This window comes from Enoplosus armatus, chromosome 9 (assembly GCF_043641665.1).
Source record: "Enoplosus armatus isolate fEnoArm2 chromosome 9, fEnoArm2.hap1, whole genome shotgun sequence".
In the NCBI taxonomy this organism is placed as follows: Eukaryota; Metazoa; Chordata; class Actinopteri; order Centrarchiformes; family Enoplosidae; genus Enoplosus; species Enoplosus armatus.
The window spans coordinates 11220028-11235040 of NC_092188.1; the positions used below are offsets into that span (position 1 = coordinate 11220028).

At 42.6% G+C, this 15013-nt stretch overlaps 1 protein-coding gene across 1 annotated transcript in view; it reads right to left on the reverse strand.

Moving 5' to 3' along the window:
• Positions 1-2407: 2407 nt before the first annotated feature.
• kcnn3 (potassium intermediate/small conductance calcium-activated channel, subfamily N, member 3) overlaps positions 2408-15013 on the reverse strand; it is a 39963-nt gene continuing 27357 nt past the window's right edge. The window contains exons 6-9 of the mRNA XM_070911808.1: positions 11824-11934; positions 5139-5266; positions 3819-3888; positions 2408-2833 (exon numbers count right to left, since the gene is read on the reverse strand). Of these exons, the coding sequence (XP_070767909.1) occupies positions 2408-2833; positions 3819-3888; positions 5139-5266; positions 11824-11934 (735 nt within the window). The remainder of the gene's footprint in view (positions 2834-3818; positions 3889-5138; positions 5267-11823; positions 11935-15013) is intronic.

Here is a 15013-nt window from a genome sequence, read left to right on the forward strand (position 1 = left end):
CCCCATCACAATATTATAATTCCTCTCAGATATACCTTAGTCTCTCTTTCTACGTTTTATTTATTTCATAAACAGCTGTTCCTTCATGGCCATTTATCCTTTATAAGGTTTATTTGTGTTCCCTTGTGTTCATCCGTAGTCCACCTTGATCTGTTTTAAAGCAGTGAAGAGCAGTCCATGTAAAGTACTGTAACAAGTCCATGCCCAGATTTTCACAGTTATTCCCTCAGAAATATTGTTAAGATATCTGCAACGCCTCCTGCTATCTTTTGTCCCCAGTGACAGCAGCGTTCCCTGCCTCTTATTGAAGTCCATTTAAGAGAGAGCACTTTGGTTGTCGAGGTGTGTTTATATCTGTGTGTACGTGTGTGTGTGGGTGTCTGTTCCTGTGTCTGCATGGCAGTTTAAGTGATTGAGCAAGCAAGAGTGTTTGAGTGTATTTCTTTACACAGAATACATTCATGATAACACTGCGTTGTTTTGGGACTGCAAGCTTGAAAGAGAATGGCAGTAATTAAGGTTATCTTTCCTTCAGAAATGGTCATGGACACAACCAACTGTGAAAAAATATTAATCACATCAACTTATAATCACACAGCTAAATAATTGTTGGATTTTTTTCAAGTCAATTAAATTACCAATGTAAAAATCTGTATATTAGTAACTCAAGGTATAACATTTTTTCAGAGAATGAAAGCAAAACAATAGATACTATAGCATCCCAGTCAATCTGACTCCACTGACTTAAGCCACATCTAAGTAAAGGAATAAACAGATCATTTATTATTGATGGATAACGTTTGGACTGTTATTTTAACTGTCTGCAGCAGACCTCTTGGTAGATAGAGTCCAGTAAATCTAACAACATAAAATGAGAACACTCACCAAATGTGGAGCATAAAGTTTGTGCAAAACTCTTTTGTAGAGTCAGTGCAATAAATAGTCGCAATATCATCTTCAAAATTAATCAACCAGATTGAAATGCCAGTTTAATAAATGTTGTAATCTATCCTTTCTTCCAACAACCATCCCAGTATTAATGCACTTGATACAACTATAAATTTTCTGAGGTTTTCATGAGAAACGTTCACAGGAATTAAACAAAATCAAACTCTTTCAGTACAGCAAACCTACAAATACACTAAAACATCAGTTCAATTTATCTGTGATTCCACAAATGCAGTAATAAAGTCCTGTTGTAGTTGTGTTGGGTTATTTTATCATCTGCTACTGTCTTCCTCATCACATACAGACGTCATGATGACTCATGTCCCTCAGTGTCATACCAGCTTATTTCACCTTGATCTGTAATTTGTGTAGTTCAGTGAACGGTTACGATTCTCCCAACTGAGTAGTTAGAATGTCACAACTATGCATTGTAAGTCTAAACTACTGCATTAGCTCACAACCACAAAAGGTAAGTCGTTTGGATGAACATTTTTTACAGTGTGTCTACATTGCTTGGCAGTGCTCTGTGGAGATTGACAGTGCATTGAGTGCTTGGCAGTATAGGCTTTAGTATTATATTGTGGGCTACTGCATTCATTTCTTTGTGTGAGTGTAAATAGGGCCTGCATTGTGAAAGATTGTGTATTTGTGTTTGTGCTGTGTTAACTTGTATTGCGTGGACCATGTGTCGATGTAAGTTGTGTGTGCATGTGTGTGTGTGTGTGTGTGTGTGTGTGTGTGTGTGTGTGTGTGTGTGTGTGCGGTGCATGCCACTAGTTTTTTTTTCTTTTCTTTTTTTTTTAATCATGGTCGTATTGATCGAACCTTCTGTTAAAGGGATGCTCGTTAACACACAATTAGCATTCAGATAGAAAATACATCATAAGGATAAAAAGTCATGGTCATTAATTCCTGATGAAGGGAGAGAGAGATTGGGAGAGGGGGGGAGGAAAGAGAGAGAGAAAGAGAGAGAGAGAGAGACAGAGAGAGAATAAAAAGGCCTTTTTCTGTAATTGGAGTGGATACCATTTAGGAGCTCTGAGTTCATATAATTATTCCAAGTTATTTCTCCTCCTCTCCTCTCCCCTTCACCCTCCTCATCCTCTCTACCTCCATTTCTCACCCTCTTGACATCCTTCCTCCCCCTCACACCTTTTAGAGTCTCCATTTTGTCTCCATTTTTCTTCTCCTTCCCTCGTCAGGGAAAGCGCCCCAAAGTCCCTAACATGTCTCATCATTCATACTGGCCCTCCATCTTAATCCTATTATTTCTCCGCATAGTCCCGTCTTCGTCTCTCCCTCGTGGAGCGTTAGTTTCAGAGGATCACCTCACATTACTCTCCTCCTCCCTCCTTGTTACTCTCTTTTAGTCTGAAGTGAGAGGACTAGCGCAGCCTTCCCCCTGCTCTCTCCCTGTTTTCTTTCCATATTTGTCCTCTCCTGGTCCTCAGAGCTGTCTTCAGCAGCTAGAAGTGCAGGTGTTGAGGTTGGGACTACTGGCCTCCAGGCTCCCCTCTGGGCTCAGTGGTGGGGGTGACAGAGGGGACTCCAAGGCCAAAGTAGGAACCTGGGATGGGGTCGATGCTGGAGAAGCGACCTGGACTGGAGAAAGTGAAGCTGGAGCAGTGGTTAAAGAGGCCACTGGGGACAGTGGTACCACAGCCCCTCCAACACCACCTCCTCTGCCATCCCGCGAATCCCTCTCTCGGAGCAAGTGGACCAGGGCGGCATGCTGGGCGCTGAGGGTGGCTGAGAGGTGGGCAGGCAGGGTGTTGAAGCCGGCGGTGAGCTGCTCCACCCGCTGCTCCAGGGACAGCATCTGACGCTCCAAGTCCTCGCTGCGGTCGTTGAGCTCTGACATGAGCTCATACATGACACTCTGCATCTATGAGAGGAGAGGAGAAGAGAACACAGTGGGAGATGACTCAGTGCACACAGAGTACTTTGAAGAAGGGAGACAGACTGCAAATACGTAAACAGGAGTATTATGAGGATTGCTTTATTAAACTTGTTTCAAGAAAATTATTTTGGATTGAATAAGAAAAGACAGCAAATGGGTTTGAGAGTGAAATAAAAGTGGAAAGAGGGTGAGCGTGAGGCTAGGGAGGAGTGAGTAAGACACTGAGCAAAAGGAAAAAAAATGTCCAAGAGGGAGTAGAAGCTGGAATGAAGAAGAGGCTGGAGGGAAGTCTCTATGTGGGCGTTATAACATTGTGAAGAAAGAGAGAATAAGAGAGACGAGAGAGAGAATGAAAGGAAGCCGGCAGAGTGTCCCTGCCTTGCACATCCTGGCCTCTGTAACCATGGTAAATGCACAAGTGGCCAATTGAGATGGAGTCATTGAGATGGCATAATTGCAAAATATTTGGTGCTAAAGGCATTGCTCCTTGGAAAGACACAAACACACACACACCCTCACTTGATATTTTCCTCCCTCTTCTTCAGGTCTCTATCTGACTCCCTCTCCTCTGTCTCCCTCTCTCTCTTTCACACACACACACACACACACACACACACACACACACACACACACACACACACACTCACACACGTGTGCACTCACATTCTCACTCAGACACCCACACGGTAACAGAAAAACATGAGCACTCCCCTCCCTCCTCTCATTTCCTCCTCGCTCTCTCCTCACTCAGTCATCCCTGTTTTAACACTTGTTCCGGTTGCTAGGAGACACAAAGCCACTGAAACGGGCAGGTCAGCATTGAAACGGAGGAATGCTGTGGTATATTTTGGGGGGCAATGGCATGTTAGGTGTGAGTTACTAACCTGTGCAATGGTAATGTGTCTTTGAAGCGTATGTCCTACATAATATAGAGCACAGATGCGTGTGTGTGTGTGTGTGTGTGTCTCACCTTTGAGAGGTCCACTAGTGTGTTGGCCTGATCACTGAGTTTCCTCTGCTCCATTTTCACACTGCGTAATCTGCAAACAGATACATACACATACACACATTGAACACACACACATACTAAGTTGAAACCGAGTAAATACACAGTGGTCGGTCCAGAGAGCTAATCTCTGCGGGTGCAGAAGACAACACTGGAGCGGTCACCTTGACTAGTTCAGCTTCATTTCTACCTGCAGTGCGTTGCTGGATTTGAATGTACAAATGCAGCAAGCACAATGTCCTCTGAAACACTGTAATTTTGTAATGCTGGGGAAAATACACAGCTCTGGAGTAAACGAACTGAGTAGTTTTAATATTGAGAAACCTTCAGGGGAATAAGGCCTAGAGGGAAATAAATTAAGTGGAATGGAATTAGATAAAATACCATAAATAATCTTTCTTCAGTCCAATTAAAAATAGGACCTGTCTCTCAAAACACAATACAATAATTAGTGAACTAAAGGTCCAATCTGTGTTCTCATAAAACAAATCCTGTGCCGTCGTCCATTATAATGAAGTGCAGACTGATTTTATGAGGCTGCACCTCCAGACCAACTTGTCTCCCGGTTACGCTAACAGGTTTGAACTAGAAAAAGTACTCATATCCCCATAAAATAAAATGACCCTGTTACTGTGTTCACAGAGTCAGCCTCTCGTCCACAGTCCACACGCTGCAGGATTAGCCTTTCTATGTTACAATTAAAACAGTCTTGGGTCTCTCGACTCTTTTGAAGGCACTTGCTAATGTTCTCAAGTCTAGACTGAACTGTTCGAGATCAAAGGAGTGAGCAACATTAAAGGGACATTTCATTTGGAAGCTAGACAGAGGGTATACAAACATCTTTGAGTAAAACAACCTTTAACAAGACAACAACCCTAGTCAAATATAACTAAACTGCTGTGTGTTATTTGTATCATCAACAACACTAAGTACAGATAATATGATGATCAGAGTGTCTCTAGTAGTACACAATGCACTGATTATCCAGTCCCACAACTGTATTTGCCTGGAGTGAACCTGCCCTTTAGCAGATGATGAATCATTTTTATGTGTCTGTGTGTGTGTGTGTGTGTGTGTGTGTGTGTGCGTAGGGATTCATGCACTTTATCTGATTATCAGCGTTGATTCAACCAGTGGGTGGATAGAAAGTACAGCTGATTTCAAAGGCTTCAGCAGCTCAACTGCACTGTTGTGTGCATGTGCTTGTGTGCATGCATGTGTTTTTGAATGTGTGAGTGTGTGTGTGTGTGTGTGTGTGTGGGTGTGTGTAAGGTGTGGTCTCACTGATGTATGGCCTGCAGGAACTTCCGCTGGTGTTTGCGGACCCTGGAGTGGTCGATCTTCTTCATCAGCTTGGTGTGTTTGTAGATGAGCCAGGTTTCCCTTAGCACGTTAGCTGCTGCATTCTTTATCTGCTCTCAGACAATAAACACACATACACACACACACACACACATTGTTAGCAACAGGTAGCCCTTGGCAACTGAAGCAGGCAACAGGTTTGCCCAGCCCCGTTCTCTTTCTCTTTTTCCCTCCATACTTCATTGTCTCCTGCAAAGAAAAAAAACACTAAACCATCGTTCTCTTCTTGGAGGCTGCCCTCATTCTCTCTGTCTCTCTCTACACACACCGGCTTGCTTGCCAATGCCTTTCATAAACAGCTCTCTCCTTAGGGAGATTTGGCAATGAGAACCAAAAGGAGTCTCTCCCTCACACATACTTCTCTCGGCCTGTCTATGTGCCACATTATATCTTAGACTAACTCGAATGGGCCGCATTATCTTGGCTGGTTGGAAGTAATTCACTAGGGCACCATCGCAGTTCATTAAAACCAGTGATCTTCCATTTAATTATGATAGCAACTGAAAGAAACAATAGTGGCATGAGTCGCTGCTCTTAAACTTGCTGTCAAAGACAATCCTCATCCCTGCAGAAAAGACACAGAAGCTCACATATGGAAAGCCTGATAGCCATCAGAGTCAATGGCAAGATGGTGATTTATCTCCATGTTGCTGGTCAGGCACAGGCTTTCAGTTATTTTTAGTTTGTCCCATCTGAACGTGATTTAATAAAATACAAAATGTCAGTGTATGCTTCAGATCGATTTCTGCGGACAAGGATCAGGATTCTCTGACATTCATTTATATCCATAACTGCTCCTGTATGTTTCATATACTGTATGTATCCTATACGTAGCTCTGTAATTACAACCCAGGGGTCTGACACCCACAAAAAAAAAAGCGCGGGTGGACACCATAGAGAAGTGAGAAGGGAGAGAGAATCTGTAAGGACATAAATTGAACGAGAGACTTCAAAGAGATGCTGAGCACTGAACAAAGAACAATTATACCCCCGTCTGAGGAGCACAAAAGACCCCGGCAGCTTGGCTAATCAGCACCTATCCACCGCAGTCAAGGACGGCTCACACACATACACGCCTACACACACACACATGCAGACAAACACACACTATTGGCTACAGATGAAGACAGCAGGAGGCCCTGGGCCTTGCAGATGTGTCTTCAATGACACAGAGGAAGTCAAACCAAAAAGAGCTAATCCAACATATTATAGATAATATGTACATACAGCTAACTTGCCATGTTACCAATCACTCTTAATGACAGTTAGCATTACAAATGTTTCAATGCTTATTTTTACACAGCTTGTTTACTGATAAGACATTCAAATATAGTACAGAAATCTCATGTGAATAAACCCAACAAAATAAAACAAATATTTATGTTTAGTTCACATGCCATGACAAATTGGATTTGGATGTAAATGTAGGGCTGGAGTATGAGGTAAACCCTGCTATCCCATGTTTCTCCCTCTGAGCCTCATCTCCCAGTGTGTATCAATAGGATTACAGAACTCCCATTCATGTAGCAGGGAAAGGCACTGACAGAGCTGCAAGGATCCTGGGACCACAGCACTAATGCCAACATCATTGCTAACATCTTGATGGTAACGTTAAATTTTTTCAGATAGTAATTTAAAATTGCTTACACTGTTGGAAAGGATATTTGCAACCAAACGTCAGTGATAAATTAATTTGTCTAGATTATGTTTGAAAAAACACAGTTTCTCTAGTTTTAATCACGGGCCAGTTTACTGAAGAGCACATTTAATATCCTTTGTATCTACAGGCCCATTGGTAAATTGATATGTCAAATCCTATTTATCAGTTGATTAATCACTGCAGGGTGAGTGAAATATGATGAATGATGGCATCTTGTGTCCGTCTGGCCGGCTCGATGTGGAAGTTTTCACACAAACTTCCAACGTCTGTCCAGCACCGTAGAGGAAGTCTGTTACACTGCTTCGGGCCATTTAATTAGATGATGCTGAAGCTTCGCTCTTCATTTAAATCCTGGGAACTGCTCCACCTGCAAATAACAGGGGCTGATGATACCACACTGTTTGTATCTTACAGCCCCCCAACACTCTCTTTATTTTTGTGTCTCTCTCCTCCTGGGAGATAATGTATAAAGTGAGGCAAAGACGGCAACTCCATTAAAGAAAAAAAAGGACTCAACGTGTACCGCTAAGAATACTCCACAAGAAACCAAACGACAGCAGCGGCAGCCATTCCTGGACCATATGGCCTGTACTTGGGCAACCATGATGGGGCCATATGGCTGGTTTGGGTCAAAGATCTGTTCTGGCTGCTCCCCTACATGGCACACCTTATGGTAGGTACATGAGAAATCTGTTAAGACAAGGGGTTCCCACACCTCAGCATGTTGGGTGGTTGATGACATATTGTGGAGAATAAATCAATCAGTACAAATAGAAATATTTTAGAAATGTCATTACAGACGATACTACTACCACTATTAATAATAACAGCCATGTAACTAAAATATTTAGATATTGGTATCAGAAACTAAAAAATAAGAATTGGGCTCTGACACTTTGTTTGTTGCTTATACTGGAAAAAGATTTTAAAAATCCTGGATTGTTTTCCCTTCATCTTTTGTAGTGATGGAGACATTTTTCTAACAGCAAAGGAAAAGCAGAGGCGCCTGACCCTTTCAACCCAGGAGAGCATTAATGACCTATGTATGTAATTAGTAATTATGTGCTGTGGTGCTAGAGATGCAATGGTGTTTTCTAGGAGAGCAGAAAACATAAACAAACAGGCCAATTGCCTTGGCAACAACATCCCATCTCATCCATGTGCCATGGCGACACGTGGCCTTACCTGCTCTGACCTTCCCCTCACAGGCATGGTGACAAAGGGAAGAGACAAGACTCACACACACATACACACAAACATGGTCACACATCCATGAATACACACAACCACAAGAAAGAAACTCAAAAAAAAAATCAATGAAGGGTCATAGAGTCTTTCATAAAACTAAAATAATAATTGGCTTCCACAGGTTTTATACGTTTTGTGTCTCCCTGAATGAGGTCATTTGCTAGACGACACCCACAGCAAACCATAGAGCACCTTCATGAATCTAGGCGGTGCTCCATTGAAAGTTGGTGAAAAGTGAAAAGCATCAGAGAGATGTGTAAATGCATTCATTGAGTGTCAAATTAACTTTTGTCTCTGTCATAATACATCCACACTAATAAGGATCCATCTGACTTGCGTGTGAATTAAAAGTCTGTCAGAAAGGGAGTTATTTTACTGTGTGGAGTGGAAGCTAGCTTAGTAGAAATCTTCGGGGGTTAGATTGCTCCCATTTGGCTAGTGGTGTAAACATTGGAAGGCAATGCAGCACATCCTCCTTGGCCAGAGCCCAGAGTGCAGTCTGAATATTCAGAGAGGGCGAAGCTCTGAATATGCCACAGGGACTTCTAGAAGTGCTCTGAATTAACCGATGGTCCAGAGTCGAGGCAGAAAACACATTCGGAGTGCAAATTTATAGAAAGACCTAACATTTTCAACTGACCTTTAGAAGCAGACTCAGTTAGCCATTTTCACACGGTCAATTGGTTTATTGCTTCGGTGAATGGCATTTAATTGACATGGTAGTGCCATCAAAAGGAACGAGACACCGCTCCGCGCATCCTGCTTTTTCAGTGTCGAGAGCGCTCTGTGAACGTTCAGGGCGATGTTCTGACCAGATGGACTTTTCAGCAGTGCTCTGAAATACTTCAGTATGGAGCCACAGTCCACTGCTGCACACCAGAGTACCAGCCTTTTAAACACATGAGACAACAAGCCCCCACCCCTCCCCCCCACCCCCACCCCCCCCACACACACACATCGACTTGGGGGCTATGTTAACTGTTATTTAATTAACATCCGTATTAATCCTATCAAAGGGAGAGGAACACTTCACATCACTGAACATGCATGAAAATTAACTCTGTGCAGAATTATGTTTTTTAAAGCACATCATCCTCCCTGATAAGGTTATTAGGCCCTCTGCACTCTGCACCACACAAGATTTCAAGATCTCAACTTCAGTCCTGTCGGGTGCGTCTGAAAATCTGATCTAAGGATGAAAGCAGGGAACACTCAAATGCTACATATACTCAAAAGTATGTTGAAGTATGTGTCAGGAAGTCAAACATTAGCACACAAGTCTGGACTAATAACAATCTGTGTGGTAGACAGATGTCTAAGGAAAAGTATATTTTACTGTGAGGTGTAGAAGCTAGTTTGCTTGCAGTTTTAGGGCTCTAGCTCTGTAATATGTAGGTACTGGTGGACAACCACACCCAACAATCTTTTTTTATACAAAACACACGCGTAAAGATAAAGACAACAACATCAAACACAGACATTACCAGCAACACGGTCCACTGGCTAAGAGCTTCACTGATTGGCATTTAATTGACATTTTTAGTAATCCTGCAAAGGGAAGTGTGTGTGTGCTTTTTTTGTCTATTTGTGCGTGTGTGTGCACATACGATGATGGCAGGATGTAGAGTCTATCGTTGCATTATTCATCATAAAGCCTTGAGTGATTGTATTCTCTTGTTACGATGATATGGCAGAGAATGGCCCCAGCCATGTAAATCAATGTGCATACAACAGCTTCAATCATTGGTCTCTCAGTAATAGAGGGCAGGAGACAATTACCACTGCATAAACCGAAGACCCTTTGAAGGAAATGTCACCAAGCAGCATGCTGTACTGTGTTGAATGAAATTGCTGTATGGCACCTCCCTTACCTGATGACCGGCTTTGTTAAGACTGTGATTTACTGGCTTGAGGAGAACATTCACTTTAAAATGAATGTTATGATCGTCTTCTCTATCTAGAGGCTGATATATATAAAATATGATCAGCATCAGTTTCATCTATATTTATGCAATGACTGGCACTGCAATGATTTATAAAAGTTACATAAAATATTTGACATTTGAAAATTAAAGATGTCAGGAACGTGAGACTACAGTTGCCAGGGGGCACAAAATAGCAGCAAAATAAACATTAGTGTGAGGCTGATCTATAGTATATTTACAGTCACAATAACCAACTAAAATAACATGATTGCACAGGACACGCCTCCAACCAACCAGAGTTGACTGTAACACCTAAAGAAAATTAGCTAATTAGCTTCTCCTACTCCAACTGTTACAGATATGAATTTCCATTTGTATGAGTAGCATGACTGCAAACTTGACAGTCATGCTAGCGGCTCTGTGAGGCTGTATGTGAGCTAAATGCTTACAAATATGCTCACAATGACTATGCGAACATACTTTCATGCTTGCAATAAGAATGCTAACATGCTGATGTCAAGTAGGCATAATGTTTACCGTGCTCACCATCTTAGTTAAGCATGCTAACATTTGCTAATTAGCACAAAACAGGGAGAGGAAATGTCAGGGGATCAACAAAGTCATTATTATTCATCCTCTGGGGACCATGAATGTCAGTACAAATCCATCCAATAGTTGCTGAGATATTTCAAGCCTAAATATAACAATTCCAAGATCACTATGTTGTATATAAAAATATTACATAAATATAACAATATCCACTTTTATATAATTAATAGTGTTAAATGGCAGTTTAAAATCCATTCAAATGGGTACATCAGACACAAAAGGTTGGGAACAACTGCTTTAGATGGTTAGCTGAACTTGAGATGGAAGGTAATTTACATACAAAAACTCTCACACACACACACACGGTTCAAGGTGTTAAACGTCTTGTGAAAACAGACTCTGGTTGACCTGGTCAGAGCCTGCGGGAAGGTGAGTTGAGAGCCCGGCTCCAATAGAGAGTCTATTCGGCTTCTCTGTCGATATCTTATCCACACCGAAATTATTGATCACCCTGCCCCGTTCAGTCACCCAGATACCCTGCTGCCATAATGTACCCTACATATTTGATATGGGAGCTATTTTTAAAACTTGGGTCTTTCAACTGTATGAAAAATTGAAAAGGACTGGAGGAGGGAGGGAGTGAGAGATGAAGGGAAGGAAGCAGGGAGAGGGCAAGGATGAAGGGAAGAAGAGGGCAAAGGAGGGAGGAGAGGAGAGACGGTGACGGATAGAAAGGAGAGAGAGAAAGGGATTTACTGTAAGAGAGACAAATGTCAGAGGAGAGGGGAGATGAGAGGGTGGAGAGGTGGCCATGAAGGAGGAAAAAGATCGGAGATGGAAAGAAAGGAACAAACGGTAAGTGAGGGAGCACAACAGAGAGGGCGAGAAAGAGATGACCTTTTATTGCCTTCACTCACTCAAATAACATAGCACTCTGTCACAACAGTACAGGGTGTTTAGTGTGATGTAGTAGTTGGGGAGGGTGAAGGAGGGGCATTGAACGGACAAGCCGTTTCTCCGGGCTTGCAACCACCTTGTCTTCCACCCCAAAGAAATCTGAAAATACAGTGCAAAATCTCCCAAAGGACGAGGACACATAAAAACTGTACTTTTATAAATTACAGTTCTGTTAGAGTCCCAGAAAATTCTTTAAAAAATTATAGTTTTTCTTCATCTACGCAAGACACACTCATTCACACCACCGACACCACACAAGCCTACACACCCTCTTGGTGAGTTGCGTGTCCATCATGAAGTTGTGTACGTGTTTCTCGGCCTTGGTCAGCTCCAGCTTCCTGGCTACCACGGCAACCACCAGAGCCGTACAGCCAGCACCCTGAGAGAGGAGGGAGGAGGGAGGAGGAGGAGGAGAAAACAGAGCACTGAGTCAGTCAGTAAAGAGGAGGAATTGGTAAATCGGTGGCTTTTGGCTGCGGAATTAGCCCAGATGATTGAAGGGAGCGAGGACAAATATGAGGAAGGGAGCCGCACGACAGAAGGAGAAGTGAATGGGAGAGAGGAGAGGATTAAGAGGGATAGCGCTGTTCCAGATCCACATTTCCTCATGTTGAGAGGCAAGCCAAGTCTATTTTAACTTCCAATCCATCTGGTGTGAGATCCTTTCTATATTGCCTCTATATGTCGCCGGAAAATATGCCCCTTATAGAAAAAAAAAAAAAAAAACACACTTCAAAGATTGACACCACCTAATTTTGTTTAATTAGATGCTGTCAATCTGAATTACATGGTGTCAGTCTTCTACTGTCATTGGAGGCTTGAGGCCTGCAGGAAGTGTAAAACACAGACCCTGCATTTGTCTGTATTCCAGCTCGACCCACACGGGACATATGGCAAATTCATTTGGGAGAGAGTGACAGCCGTCTCTCAACCAGAAAGACATGCTTGAGAGGAGAAGAGGAGCAGGAACACGGGGAGGAAGAGAGACTTAATTAACTTTCAGATTAGACACTGTTTTCAATGGGCTGTTGAGTGCTCACAGGTTCCTCTGAAGGGGCAGGCACCGAGAGGAAAAGAGGGAAAAGGGAAGAAAAGATTAAGAGAGTGAAGAGCTACGAGTAAATATAAATGGGGAAGGAAGGATACACGGAGGGAGCGGTTGGAGTGAGGGATGAATGCAGGAGACGAGGGTGTGAGCACAGGATGGGAGGAGAGAAAGATGGAGAAGACGTCAGTGTTAATGAGGTCACATATCTCCTGATAAGTAATGAATTAAGATCAAGAGTGTTTAATGAAAATGTATGAGTGCTCTTCCTTCCTGCTTGTGCCCCTCACAGTGGGAGCGAAAGGGAGAGAGAGAGAGAGAGAGAGAGAATAAAAGAGATGTAACATAGTGAGTTAGAGAAAGAGTGAGGGAGCACGCAACATTTTTGAAGCGTGTAGGAAATAGCCAAGACTTCACTGTGCACACACTGGAACGCTAAGACAGGTTCACCAAAAATAACTTTGGCTGGGTTCAGTAAAATGTAACGCACAAACAGGCATTAGTGCCCACGTCTATACACGCATCCACTCTATTTATGTTTTTTCAAAAACTATGAATAAAAGATGATGAGAGCCGATGGAAAACCCTTATAGCATTCATACATGTGCTTTAGGGAAAAGAGCTCTCGACAAATTTGTTACAGTACAGTACGTACAAGTGCAGCTTGATGTGCATCTACCCGACTGTGTGCATGTGTGTGTTCAAAATTGTCCTTCTCGGTCAGAAACAGCGGGGTGCTGATTGGTTTGTCAGAGCAGGCTATGTGTGTATGTACATGCATGTGCTAATGAGTGCGTGTATGTGTGTGTGTGTGTGTGTACGTGTGTGTGTGTGTGTGTGTGTGTGTGTGTCTGAGAGTTTGTTTGTGTATACGCCTGCATCCATTTGATTTCAGCAGGGTTCCCTGTGCAATCTCCACAGAGTGACACGGCTGATGATGGCTGTGCTGCTGTGATTTGTTCCATACGCCCGGGTGTTTCCCCTCGCTTCCCTCCACTACAGCGCAGCCATCGACATAGCTGTCAGGAAAAAGGGGGGAATCACCCATCTGTGCTTCTGTGTTACATCCACACACTCCAGGTAAAAACTGCATCTCTTTAGCTTCAGACAAAAAAACCCCGTTGGAAAATAGTTTCCCAAACAGGGCAGAAGGAGCACATAGAGGAAAGAGGGGAAGATGTTCAACACAAAAAATTTAATTTGCTCAATTAGTGTGCACAATACAAGCACTTACGGACAGACAAAAGCACAAAATAGGTTTGAAATGGCAGCTACTCTGCATCTATTTAACCTGACAACCCATCCAGAGCTATAGTATATCAAGAAGCTGTAGTAGATGGAAGACGAACACATTTGTACAGTAAGTGTTTATTTCTGTACAGTATTTGTCAACAATCATAACTTCTCCTGTGATGACACATTTTATATAATTACAATTTTGTTTTACTATATTGTCATTCATCACTGTTTATAACCCAGCGTCCGCTTATGGATACCCACAGGTGGAGTTATACTGTAGTTGTTGACAAATACATGAATGCGCTTCACTCTTGTATCAGCATACAACTACATTAAAGTATGTTATAAACCATTAATTAAACATTTATCTACTGCTTATAAATGCTAAACAGGAGGTGTTAAAGTAATACCAACGTAAATATGCAAATACACACAGACAAACATGAACTGAATTATCCGATAGGAGTTGTAATTTAGACAACATGCACTTTTTGCTGTATATAAGGACAATGTATTGTTCACTGTATTTAAAAATGTTGTGGCAGTCTACCCTAGCATCACCCACCCACAACGACACATGAACACACAGACGCACACATACACACTAATACCTGGCACACCCCCAGGTAGCCTCGGGGCAGTGGTATATTCCAACACGGCTGCCTTTCATGTGTTGTCATAGTAACGATGGCGAGAATTTCTCCTATAGAAACTAATTACAATAAATCTCAACAAAGAAAAACATCACATCATGCCCTCGAACCTTTACCCCTGCCCCCCCTTAAATCTTCTTTTTGCTTCACCTCCACGCTCTGTTTTCCCACAACCTGCTACACCCTCACCCATACGTGCCTCACCTTTCCCGTTCTACCTGCATCCTCACTACCCTCTCTAATGATCAACAAAAATAAACCACTCTGAACACATGAGTGTAGTGAGGGTGTGTTTGTGTGTGTGTGTGTGTGTATGACAGGAGAGGAGAGTGTGTGTAGGAGTCATACAAAGAGTGTATGTCAAGCTCTGTGTCAGTGTTTGTGTGGAGGATGCAGTCTGTAACAGTGGGCTTTGGGACGCTCTGTATCCACCCCCTGTTTTGAGTCTTTGTGTGTGTGTGTGTTAACATGATAGTAAGAGTTGTACTCTAAAAAACTGATTGGATGATTCACCCAGCAAA